General features: G+C 56.6%; 1 protein-coding gene across 1 annotated transcript; it reads left to right on the top strand.

The window, feature by feature from the left end:
- The first annotated feature begins 1,911 nt into the window (after positions 1-1,911).
- LOC144724769 (protein Wnt-9a-like) lies at positions 1,912-10,064 on the top strand. The gene is made up of 4 exons (XM_078604156.1): positions 1,912-2,105; positions 6,351-6,784; positions 8,294-8,565; positions 9,511-10,064. The coding sequence occupies exons 1-4, from the start codon at positions 2,008-2,010 to the stop codon at positions 10,042-10,044; spliced, it is 1,338 nt and encodes a 445-aa protein (XP_078460282.1). The 5' UTR covers positions 1,912-2,007; the 3' UTR covers positions 10,045-10,064.
- Positions 10,065-12,949: the final 2,885 nt, after the last annotated feature.

The following is a 12,949-nucleotide window of genomic DNA, read 5'->3' as shown; positions in this document are numbered from 1 at the left end:
CTGCCAAAGTTCGGACCACTTCTCGACCCTCTCCACAACTGCCCCGTTACCGTCACAACCATCAGCAGCAGCAACAGCATCATCATCACACGAACAGTAGGGGGCGATAGCGTAGTGCGAGCTCGTCATGGTTCGTGAGCGGGTAGGTGCCTCGCAAACGGCAACTTACCCCCAACAGTCTGGTGAAGGCTATCTGGGGGATCTTTGTCTTTGTGGATGCGTTTGGAGGAGAACGAGGCATGTGCGATGAGAAGCGATGCCCCCACCGTCATCATCAGTCCTCTTCTTCCACGTCGTTATCTTAATTGCTCTCGCAAGCTAAGCAGGTGTTGAGCCTGGATAGCTCTTGGATGGGTGACCACCACCGTGGCCAATGCACAGGTGCAAGAGGCACTGCGGGCTGTCGAGGGTAGTGCAGCAAATCCCAATGTTGTTCTGCGCTCCTCGTCCGCCTGCCCACCATCAGCGACCCGCACTGACCGGCGTGGGGAAGTATGGTCAAATAATTCTAGATTTGAAGCTTTCGTGACTGCAAGGATTAATATTCTTAGATTTTTTCGGTAAAGTCACGTAGGTAAAAAATTTTAATTAATAAAAGTAAAATAAAATAAAAATAAAATAATTTATTTTTATTTTACTTTTATTAATTTTAATTTTTTACCTACGTGACTTTACCGAAAAAACCTAAGAATATGGTAAAATAGACCTCGTCCAGCAGTGAATGGACAAAACACGGTTTGCATGCGACGCTGTATATAGAGGTGTGCGCCCACGTGTACTCGCGGTTGTGTGTACATGTGCAGGAAGGCAAAGATCCCCATGTTGCCTTTCACAGGCACGCGCACGTTGGCTACGTACGGTGCGCAAGAAGTTCAGCGTACATGCATGCAGCACACACGCCGAACCAGATGGACTCATCATGTTCAGTGTACCACCGGTGGCTAAACTATCATCCAGACGCGACCTATATGTCCCGCCCTCGAGGTCTGCTCAGCCCCCCCCCCCAAAACCAACTACATAGTATCCATATTCTTAAGTTTTTTCGGTAAAGTCACGTAGGTAAAAAATTAAAATTAAAACGTCGTGATTTTTATTTTTATTTTATTTTACTTTTATTAAATTTATTTTTCATTTTTTACCTACGTGACTTTACCGAAAAAACCTAAGAATATGAATCCTTGCAGTCACGAAAGCTTCAAATCTACATAGTATCCACCACTAGATCACACCCGCTGCGTTCAACATCATCAGCCTCATCAGCACAGGGAGAGACAAAGGCGGTTGCAGTCAGTCGCTGTCCGCCACCGTGCCCACCACGGTCCTTTAATAGGTGCTCGCTAACAGCGCTTCGAGCCTAGATTACATGAGCCACGCAAGTTCGTATGCTGAACTTCTTTCGCACCGTACATCGCCAAAGGTGCTAATCGAAGGTGCGAGGCTTTGAGTTCGGCACCATCGTGTCTGAGAGGCTTTGAACGCGCTCGGATCTGGTCGGATATCGGACGAGCTATGCAGGGGGTTGCGCCTGGTTCCTACTCTCACGCGGTGAGAGAGAGAGACACACACACACTTTGTGACCGTACTGACCGGCGTGGTGTAAAAGCCACGAGGTTTCATTTGCCCGCCCTTCGCCACAAATCGCGGCGACCGCTGCACGAGAAACTCGCGCGGCAGGAGCCTCGCGCGAGCGCAGATCGTAGGAGGAGGAGGGGAGGGAGGAGGAGGGGGAGCAAGGGGGAGTGGTGATCGGTCACGCCTCGATCATTGAGCGCCGAGAGAGAGAGCCAATTGTGGGGGGGTGGGGGGTGGAGGAGGGATGCGTGTATGCGCGCGCGTGTGCCTGTATGTGCCTGTGTGTATGTTTGCATATATAGAGGTTGTGAGTGGGTGTGTGCCCGCGCGTGTCTGTGTTGTGTGGGGAGCCACGACGGAGCACGGCGCGACGACTCCCCTTCTTGCCCCCACACTCTGCGAGATGCGAGCTCCGTCACCCTCGCCTCTGGGACCATGAGGGCTGACACCGCTCGATCCGCGTCTCCTGCCCCGATTCTGCTCCGATTCGCGGCCGCCTGCGCCGCGCTCGGATCCGCGGCGGCTTACTTCGGGTAAGGGACCCGTGGCACCAACTCGTAACGTGGAGAGAGAGAGAGAGGAGCGTGCTGGACTCCCGTGTGTGCCGCGTGCGTGTGGGGTGCCACGGTGGCGAGGAGATGTTAACTACCTCGCCTGGTCTACAGGAGGTCGTGGGTTAGAGCCCGACCCTGACTTCTGTTTATTTGGAGTTTGCGTGTCTCTCTCTTTCTCTCATCATCATCATCATCACGGTGGCTAGGAGATGTTAACTACCTCGCCTGGTATGCAGGGGGTCGTGGGTTCGATCCCGACCCTGATGCCTGCTCTATATTTGGAGTTTGCGTGTCTCTCTTTCTCTCATCATCATCATCATCACGGTGGCTAGGAGATGTTAACTACCTCGCCTGGTATGCAGGAGGTCGTGGGTTCGATCCCGACCCTGACTTCTGTTTATTTGGAGTTTGCGTGTCTCTCTCCGGGTCCTCCGGATTTCCCCTCCACATTCAGAAAGGCGAGTTGACATTTTTTGGCTACAATAAAATTCCACGCGATAAGTCACTTCGTTGAGCTATCATTTGTGATGGCCAGGTCGCTTCCGAAAAAGCGCTCTATAGCTCAGTGGGGCCTTACCTGGTAAAATAAAAATAAAGTTTAGTTTGTGGCCACGCTGACTGCAACTGCTGAGACTGATGCGGTGGACTGCGCATTTCCATGCTGAAAGTTTAACCGATACCCCACAATCACCACTACCACCATCACCATCATCATCACCACCATCACCATCACCACCAACACCACCACCACCACCATCATAATCACCACCAACACCACCACCACCATCATCACCACCACCACCACCACCACAACCACCATCACCACCACCATCACCGCCTCTCCCCTTATAAGTTCTTATCGTCAGCTCGACGCGATGTTTTTCGCAGTCGGTTATTAATTTGTTTGGCTGCGTCGGGTGGTGGAGGGTCTTACCGACGCAATTTCAGGTTTTAAATTCGCGTTGTTTAACCAGCTGGGAGGAATCAAGAGAGACCCGGGATACACACCGATAACAATGAAGTACAACAGCAATGAAAGCAAATTAATACCAGCACAACAACAACGACGAGAACAACAACTCGTCGCATGAGATTTATTTTAAAAAACACGTACAGCTAATTCGGTGGCGTATCATCTAAAACAAAAAAGCGAATTGCCATCCAATCTCCTGCTGGGGAGTCGAGTCGTGGTGTTGCTGCCACAGTTGGTGCCGAACCCCTGTCGACGAGGTTTCAATTTGTAGCCGCGGTGTTCGTGTGTCGCGTGCGCAGAACGCCACGTGACGCCTCTCTGCTGCGCGTCCCACGTGCGTCTGAAGGCTGTGTCGTGTGTCCCTCCACCACCACCAGCACCACCACACCTGAGTTCTGTTTGACCCCCCCCGTCTTTTAAACACAGTCACACTAACAGAGCCGGACTTGTGTCTACATCAGCGGGATGATGATGATGAGTATGATTGTCACGAATGCCAGCTGTCCGATTGGTCATCATCACCACCATTCTCGCATAACGCGCGCGATCGGAATCAGCATCGTCATCATCATAAGCATCATCATCATTCCATCTACATCACCATGCGTTAATCTACATCATGATCGTTACCATCCTCACATTATACATCGTCTGTATCAGCATCGCTCAGTATCGTCATCTGTCACGAATGTCATCATCGATAGCATATCATCATCATTCTATCTGCATCAGCATCATCGTCGATAATATCTGCGACGACATATCCATCAGCGTGTCCATAATCATCATCAATATTAATGGGATCTGCCAGAGGCGTAGCTGGGGGGGGGCAGGGGGGTACATATGTCCCCGGGCGCCAAGGTAAAGGGGCGCCGAAATGAGGCTTACAACGTTACATTATAACTTATTGCGGCGGGCGCGGCAGCCTGAAACGACTGCACAAATCTACACCTCAACCTAAAAGTTTATATATCCCGCCACACACAGCCTACATGTCATGTAATTACATTTTGGTATGTGATTAAACGGGGGGGGGGGGGGGGGCGCCAATTTTATAGTTCGTCCCCGGGCGCAAAATATCCTAGCTACGCCACTGGGATCTGCATCAACCCTGCCACCACCAACCAACCACCACCGCCACCAACACACTGTGGAGGCGACCATTGTCACCGTGGTAAAGGTCACAGCGCCATGCCAGTCACGCCAGCCACACGGGAGCCATCCCTCACCGACACCAGCGAGCGAGCGAGCACGTGCTCTGCTCGTCGTCGTCACCATCCATGACGTCGCGGGCCGCCATCCATCGGCTTTAGCGTCACACTCCACGGGAGGCGAAGTCTATAAATATATAATTATATACAAGTGTGGTGGCATAGCGCTGGGGAGACTCCCACCCCCCCCCCCCCAAAATGTGGGGCCCGGGGCGGTCGCTCCGATTCGCCGTACCACAGCAGGGCTGCTGTGGATCTTGCCGATCGGTCCCGGAGAGGGGAGGCGTGAGAGGGTGAAGTAGGCAGAGGCGAGTCCATGAGGGCGGGGTGGGGGGGTGCGACCTTGACATTGACACGGGGTTGGATTTGACGCGAGAGGAGCGATGGGAGGATTTGGGGGAGTCTGGCACCCGCGTTCTGCGTCATTGGGAGTGTTCGGAGGTGAGGGAGGCTTGTTTGTACGTATGTTTGAATTTATGTATGTTTGTATGTATGTTTGTATGTATGTTTGTATATATGTATGTTTGAATGTTTGAACGTCTTTTCGCGCCGTAGGTAGCCAGCCGTGATAATCGGAGGTATGGGGGCAGTGCAACGAGATGTGAGAGGTGATGGAGGGATGTGTGGGGTGGTGAGGGGTGTGGTGATGAGGTGGGGGATGTGGTGACGAGGTGAGATGACGAGGTGAGGGATGATGGAGGTGAGGGTTGTGGTGACGAGGTGAGGGAGGGATGATGAGGTGAGGGTTGTGGTGACGAGGTGAGGGGAGTGTGGAGGTGAGGTGTGGTGATGAGGTGAGGGTTGTGGTAACGAGGTGAGGGTTGTGGTGATGAGGTGAGGAGTCTGGTGATGAGGTGTGGTAACGAGGTGAGGGATGATGGTGATGAGGTGAGGAGTCTGGTGATGAGGTGTGGTAACGAGGTGAGGGTTGTGGTGATGAGGTGAGTGATGAGGTGTGGTAACGAGGTGAGGGTTGTGGTGATGAGGTGAGGAGTCTGGTGATGAGGTGTGGTAACGAGGTGAGGGATGATGGTGATGAGGTGAGGAGTCTGGTGATGAGGTGAGGAGTCTGGTGATGAGGTGTGGTAACGAGGTGAGGGATGATGGTGATGAGGAGTCTGGTGATGAGGTGAGGAGTCTGGTGATGAGGTGTGGTAACGAGGTGAGGGATGATGGTGATGAGGTGAGGAGTCTGGTGATGAGGTGAGGAGTCTGGTGATGAGGTGTGGTAACGAGGTGAGGGATGATGGTGATGAGGAGTCTGGTGATGAGGTGAGGAGTCTGGTGATGAGGTGTGGTAACGAGGTGAGGGATGATGGTGATGAGGTGAGGAGTCTGGTGATGAGGTGTGGTAACGAGGTGAGGGATGATGGAGGTGAGGGATGATGGAGGTGAGGGATGATGGTGATGATGGTGATGAGGGTGATGAGGATGCGCGACCTCGTGCCGGGTGGGCCACGAGACGAGGGTCGGCAGCGCGAGCTCGGGGATCAACATCAACAACAACGACAACAACGACAACAACGACAACAACAACGACAACAACGACAACAACGACGAGAACTTTAATATTCCCCTCCATCATCACCACCACCACCACTACGAGACGACATCCCCCACTAAGTGACGGTGGCGTCGTCACAGCGCTTGTGCCAGGCTAGGTGCACATCTCTGAAGCTATCATTTCTAGGTGTGGAAGGGTAGGTGACAGGAGAACACGTGACATCGTCAGGGGTTATGGGTTGACGGGTGACTTGGCAGGTGCACCACCACCACCACCACTTGTCACCTCCATCGCAATCCACACTCACCACTCACTCACTCATGCTCCGTCACTCACACCTCACCCACTCACTCACCCACTCACCCACCCACTCACTCATGCTCCGTCACTCACACCTCACCCACTCACTCATTCACCCACTCACTCACTCATGCTCCGTCACTCACACCTCATTCACTCACCCACTCACTCATGCTCTCTCCGTCTCACCCTCCCACTCACTCACTCTCCCACCCCACTCACTCACCCCCCCCCAGGCTCACAGCCAAGGAGCCTCTGCTGGTCCTGGCGATCCGAGGAGGAGGAGGAGGAGCGGGAGCAGGGGACGGACCGGACTCGACCGGTGGCGGCGGCGTTGGTGGAGGAGGAGGCGTCTCCGGCTCCTCGTGGAGCAGCTCGTGGAGCCACTCGGGGCAGCAGTGGGGCCACGCGGGGCAGCAGTGGGGCCACGCGGGCGCTCCGCCTCTCGGCTCCGCGCGGCATCCCGTACGGAGCCGCTCGCACCTCAAGCTGTGCGACGGCCTCAAGCTGCAGCGCAAGCAGCGCCGCCTGTGCCGCCGTGACCCGGGCCTGGGGCCAGCGCTGCTGGAGGCCAGCGGCCTCGGCGCGGCCGAGTGCCAGGCGCAGTTCCGCGCCGAGCGGTGGAACTGCAGCCTGGAGGCACCGCACCGCGCCAACATCCTGAAGCGGGGTGCGTCGGGGTTGGGGGCGGGGGGGGCCCAGGGCGGAATGAACGTGGAGTGGTGGCGCTGGGTGATTGCGGTGTTGGTCGTGAGTGATGGTTGATGATGATGGTGGTGGGTGATGGTGGTGGGTCATGGTGGTGGGTCATGGTGGTGGGTCATGGTGGTGGGCGATGGTGGTGGGTGATTGCGATGTTGGTCGTGAGAGTTGATGTTGGTGGGTGATGGTGGTGGGTGATTGAGGTTTTTGTCGTGAGTGATGGTTGATGATGATGTTGGTGATGGTGCTGGGTGATGGTGCTGGGTGATTGAGGTGTTTGTCGTGAGAGTTGATGTTGGTGGGTGTTGGTGGTGGGTGATTGAGGTGTTTGTCGTGAGAGTTGATGTTGGTGGGTGATGGTGGTGGGTGATGGTGCTGGGTGATTGCGATGTTGGTCGTGAGTGATGGTTGATGTTGATGTTGGTGGGTGATGGTGGTGGGTGATGGTGCTGGGTGATTGCGATGTTGGTCGTGAGTGATGGTTGATGTTGATGTTGGTGGGTGATGGTGGTGGATTGATGGTGGTGGGTGATTGCGATGTTGGTCGTGAGTGATGGTTGATGATGATGTTGGTGGGTGTTGGTGGTGGGTGATGGTGCTGGGTGATTGCGATGTTGGTCGTGAGTGATGGTTGATGATGATGTTGGTGGGTGATGGTGGTGGGTGATGGTGCTGGGTGATTGAGATGTTGGTCGTGAGTGATGGTTGATGTTGGTGGGTGATGGTGGTGGGTGATGGTGCTGGGTGATTGAGGTGTTGGTCGTGAGTGATGGTTGATGTTGGTGGGTGATGGTGGTGGGTGATGGTGCTGGGTGATTGAGGTGTTGGTCGTGAGTGATGGTTGATGATGATGGTGGAGGGTGATGGATGATGGTGGAGGGTGATGGTTGATGGTGGAGGGTGATGGATGATGGTGGAGGGTGATGGATGATGGTGGAGAGTGATGGATGATGGTGGGCATGGTGATGGTTGGGGTGGCGGTCTTCCAATGCAGTGGGGGGGGGGGGCAAGAGGAGGTGACGATGGGAGAAGTAGATCGGGGTCCGGGGGGGGGGGCACGGAGGGGAAAAGGGGGGGGGGGTCCTGAAGACAAAGAAGGGATCGGGGGTTAGATCCCGTGGCAGAAGGTGGAATTTATGGGTTTGGGGATAAGGAGCCTGGGGGGGGGGGGTCCGTTGATAGGTTCACCTTTAACCCTGCTCCACGGTGACCACTGCTGCACACTGACCTGACCCCTCCTCCACCTCGACTCGGCTCTACCATGACCTCTACTGCTGACCTCTGCCGTACCATGACCTTTACTCCTGACCTCTGCTTCGCTCCACAATGCCCTCTAACCCTGCTTCCACCTTGCCCCCCTCCTCCCAACCCACCCCACTGCACGTGTGTTCAACTTCTTTCGCACCGTACGTAGCCAACGGTGCTAATCGCCACTGCTGCCCCACCCCCCCTCTCCACCTGCCCTGCCCGGCCGCAGGGTTCCGCGAGACGGCCTTCCTCTTCGGCGTCTCGGCCGCGGGCCTGGCCCACTCGGTGTCGCGAGCGTGCAGCGCGGGCCGCTTGGAGCGCTGCACCTGCGACGAGGCCCCGCAGCTGCAGAACCGCCAGGCGTGGCAGTGGGGCGGCTGCGGCGACAACGTCAAGTTCGGCCTCAAGTTCACGCGCGCCTTCCTCGAGCAGCAGAGGCGCGGCGGCGGCATGGACGTGCGCGCGCGCGTGGACGCTCACAACTCGGACGTGGGGCTCAAGGTGGGTGGGAGGGTTGGGGTGGGTGGGTGGAGGGTTAGAGTGGGTGGAGGGTTAGGGAGGGTGGGTGGAGGGTTGGGGAGGGTGGGTGGAGGGTTGGGGAGGGTGGGTGGAGGGTTGGGGTGGGTGGGTGGGTGGAGGGTTAGGGAGGGTGGGTGGAGGGTTAGGGTGGGTGGGTGGAGGGTTAGAGTAGATGGAGGGTTAGAGTGGGTGGGTGGAGGGTTAGGGTGGGTGGGTGGAGGGTAGGGTGGGTGAGTGAGTGAGTAGAGGGTTAGGGAGGGTGGGTGGAGGGTTAGAGTGGGTGGAGGGTTAGGGTGGGTGGGTGGAGGGCTAGGGTGGGTGGTTGGCACGACATTAAAGCCCTTTGGCTTCATCATCGTCATCATCACTGTCATCATAATCACCGTCGTCACCATCACTCCAACAAACTCGAATAACATCATCATCACCACCACGGTTTCTCCCATCATCTATTCATCACCAACACCACCCCTACCAACACCACCATCGTTCCATATTCACCACCACCACCAACTATCATCATCACTTCTTCACCCGTATCCTCATCATCAACGCCACCGCAACTCCCACCCCGACCATCTGGAGTCGTGCGTCGGGTCGGGAAGCCGCGGGTGACCCGCCGATCGGGGTCGGAACCGACTCGAATTCGCTGACAGCGCACGAGAGGGTGGGCGGGTGGTCAGCACCACCCGCGCCCAGCCGCCTTCGTCTCCCCAACGCGGCTTGCCGGGACGGACGTGACGCGAGGTGCGGCAATCGGTCAGGTGGGGGCCCCAACTCGTAGCTCTGGCCAGCAGGCGGGGGGTCAAGGCACCCTCTGCCCCCCCCCCCCCCGCCCCCCACGTTATTTACGCTACCGGGCAGCACTCTACCACCACGATCATCACTGCTTCATTGCCCCCTCTCCCCCCTCCCGTGCCCCCCAAGGTGGTGAGGAGCGGCGTGCGCACCACGTGCAAGTGCCACGGCGTGTCGGGCTCGTGCAGCGTGCGCACCTGCTGGAGGCAGCTGGCTCCCTTCGGCGAGTCGGGGCGCCTCCTCAAGAGGGCCTACGACTCGGCGCTGAGGGTCACGGGCCTCGCCAACGGGGCCACGGCCGACGGCGGCGGCTTCCCGCGGGGACCGGCGCGGCCGCCGCCTCCGCCGCCATCGCCATCCTCACCGTCATCATCATCGGGAGCAGCAGCAGCAGCGTCGTCGTCACCGCTGGAGATGGACCTCCTCCTGTTCTACCTGGACGATTCGCCGAGTTTCTGTCGGCCCAGCCGCTTCTCGCCGGGCACCGGGGGCAGGCCGTGCCACAGGGAGGGCAGCTGCGAGTCGCTGTGCTGCGGCCGGGGCCACAACACCCAGAGCCGCGTGACGCAGCGGCCTTGCCAGTGCCAGGTGCGGTGGTGCTGCTACGTGGAGTGCAAGCAGTGCGTGCAGAGGGAGGAGCTGTTCACCTGCAAGAACACCTGAGCGGTCGCTATTGGAGTCTCGAGGAGGATGGCGGTGGTGGTGGAGGAGGAAGGTACAGAATCAAGAGGAAGATGATGGAGGAGGTGGTGGTGGTGAAGGTGAAGGTTGGTGATGGTGGCGGAAGGTTGCGGTGATGGGGGATGAGGAGGAGGAGGATGGCGACGTTTGGGGGAGTTGAGTGGAGAAGAGAGACTCAAGGGACGCACAACTGAAACATTTCCACCTCCATCAACAACAGAAGCCGTTCTCAGAGATTCCGCCTCCCACGTTCGGACGCTCTGACTGGCGGTGCGAGTGCTGTTAGCGAGCACCTATTGCGCTTGGGACGCCACGCGAGATGAGGTGCTTGGGGACTGAACCGCACGCGTCCGGCCGCCTTTGTCTTCCTTACGCCGATGTTCGCGTGACCACGTCGCCGCGGCACGGGGTCAACGTTTTAGGCCGAGTTAACCCTGCGGATGGACACGCACACGCGAGGTTGATGCGCATTGTCACCGACGGTGGCGACGAGGGCGGCTGGAGCCGTGGCCAGGAATCGAACCCAGGTGGTCGGCATGAGCGCAGAACGCGATTGACTGCTACGCAACAAAGAGTAACAAAGATCCCCCGTGTAGCCTTAACAGACTGTTGGGGCAAGTGCTGTTAGCGAGCACCTTTGAAGGCTGGCACGGCACGCGAGGGGGTGGATGGCCAGCACCACGCCCAGCCGCCTTTGTCTCCCCATTGCTGATGTTTGCACACCGTACCCAGAGTCGACCTAGGGGAGGCCCAGCACCGGTTCAGACAATCGTCACTGATGCTGACCGTGAGCGGCATCGAACTCGGGCGGATGGGTTAGTAGCCCAATGCGCTAACTGCTGCACCACCACTCCTCCGAAGGCCACACACGGAAACACAAGACAAATGTGCCCCGTGTAGCCTTGAACAAGGGGCAAGTGCTGTTAGCGAAGGCTTATTAAGCCTGGAACAACACACGAGGCGGTGCTGTGGATGGAATAACCACGCCTGTCCCTCCGTCTTTGTCTCCCCAGTTCCGACGAACACGTATAAAACACGCGTGTAGAATAACACACACACACATGCGCGCGCGCTCCCACACATGAACACACACGCGTGTGTTTATTTTCTTGAGCTGCGTTAAGATGTTAAGATTCATCTCGGCGAGAGGGTCTGTAATAATGACGACTTCGACGCACTTGTCTTGAGATGGTTTCTTTATTAAGGAGCCACGTGCTGACACTTGGACAGGCGGAGACCCCCACTGCAACGGCCCCGAGTCTCCCGCGCATCTCCCCCTTACATACGGTCCGAGGCCACGCCCCCATTCCCAGCTGACTCCACTGCCTCTTCCGTCACCTGGCTACGCTCCTATTCTCGATCATTCTCGTAGCTACCAGTCCACTCGCACTGCAGGCCGACTCCCCTGTCATTACCTCCCGTGGCCACTAGTCGATTCGTACTGCAGACTGACTCCCCTGTCATCACCTCCCGTGGCCACTAGTCCACTCGCACCGCAGGCTGACTCCCCTGCCACTAGTCAACTCGCACCGTAGATTGACTCTACTGTCATGACAGCTGTAATAAACGAGGTTGGAGTAATTTGACTGTGAGCGACGAGGTTAACGAACAAAGAGAAGCTTGAGGTTTAAACGACGGCGCGCCACGGCCACGCGAGATCGTGGAGCGGAGAGGGGTCACGAAGACACGCGGGGAGTTGGACACTCACGTGGACAAGACAGACACGCGGGGAGTGAGTCAAGTGGCCAGAAACTTTGAGTAGTTAATCAGTCAAATTAGATACGCGGGTGGTTAATCGGTCAATTAGGCAGACACGCAGGTAGTGAGAAAATCGAAAAGACAGACACGTGGGGAGACAGACACACTTGTTGCCTGTCTGTCTATTTGACCGTCGACCACGTGTGTGACATGGAAAGGACAACAATGACGTTTACGGACATACAGACAGGCAGAGATACAGAGCGGCATACAAAGACATCGGGACACACAGACACACAGACATGTGCTGTACATATGCACACAAACAGACAAAGATCCCCCCCCCCGTGTAGCCTTAACAGACTGTTGGGGCAAGTGCTATTAGCGAGCACCTATAAAGGCCAGCACAGCACACGAGGGGGCGGGTGGCCAACACCACGCCCGGCCGCCTTTGTCTCCCGATGTTTACACGACGCACCAGGTTCTAATTTTGAGGCTGAGTTGACCTAGGGGAGGCCCAGGACTGGTTCAGATAATCGTCACTGGTGATGGCCATGAGCGGGAATCGAACTCGGGTCGCCGGATTTGTAGCGCAGCGCGCTAACTGCTGCACCACCGCTCCCGGACACTTACAGACACACTGACACACACACAGACACACACTAACACACACACACAGACACAACTAACACACGCACACACACAACTAACAGACGCACACAGACACAACTAACACACACACAGACAACTAACACACACACACACAGACACACTAACACACACACAGACACACTATCGTTCCGTGTGTGCGCTCTGATATTTAACTCCAGACGAGACAACCGCTCCTCCACATCCAACACCGATCACCACCACCACCACCTCCTCCATCCTCTTCATTCGCCTGATGAAGATTGACGCAACTATCGTCAGGGCACCGCGGTGGCTAGGAGATGTTAGCTACCTCGCCTGGTATACAGGAGGTCGTCGGTTCGATCCCGACCCTGGCGCCTGCTGCTGCTGTATATTTGGTAGTTTGCGGTGTCTCTCTCCCCGTGGTCGCGTGGATTTTTCTCCGTGTCCTCCGGTTTCCCCCCCCCCCCCCTTCTACATTTAGAATCAACATAATCGTGCGTTCAGAGTATTTGGCTGCTGTGAATTACCACGTGACGATTACAAGCGACTTCGCTGA

The sequence above is a fragment of the Lampetra planeri genome, chromosome 21, assembly GCF_965212315.1.
Source record: "Lampetra planeri chromosome 21, kcLamPlan1.2.h2, whole genome shotgun sequence".
Lineage (NCBI taxonomy): Eukaryota > Metazoa > Chordata > Hyperoartia > Petromyzontiformes > Petromyzontidae > Lampetra > Lampetra planeri.
Note: the sequence above shows the minus strand (reverse complement) of the source record. Positions and strands in the feature narration are given on the sequence as shown.

Coding starts and splice junctions, on each gene's coding strand:
- LOC144724769 (XM_078604156.1), top strand. CDS start 2,008: ATGAGGGCTGACACCGCTCGATCCGCGTCTCCTGCCCCGATTCTGCTC. Junction 2,106..6,350: donor TCCGCGGCGGCTTACTTCGG/GTAAGGGACCCG, acceptor ACCCCCCCCCAG/GCTCACAGCCAAGGAGCCTC. Junction 6,785..8,293: donor CGCCAACATCCTGAAGCGGG/GTGCGTCGGGGT, acceptor GCCCGGCCGCAG/GGTTCCGCGAGACGGCCTTC.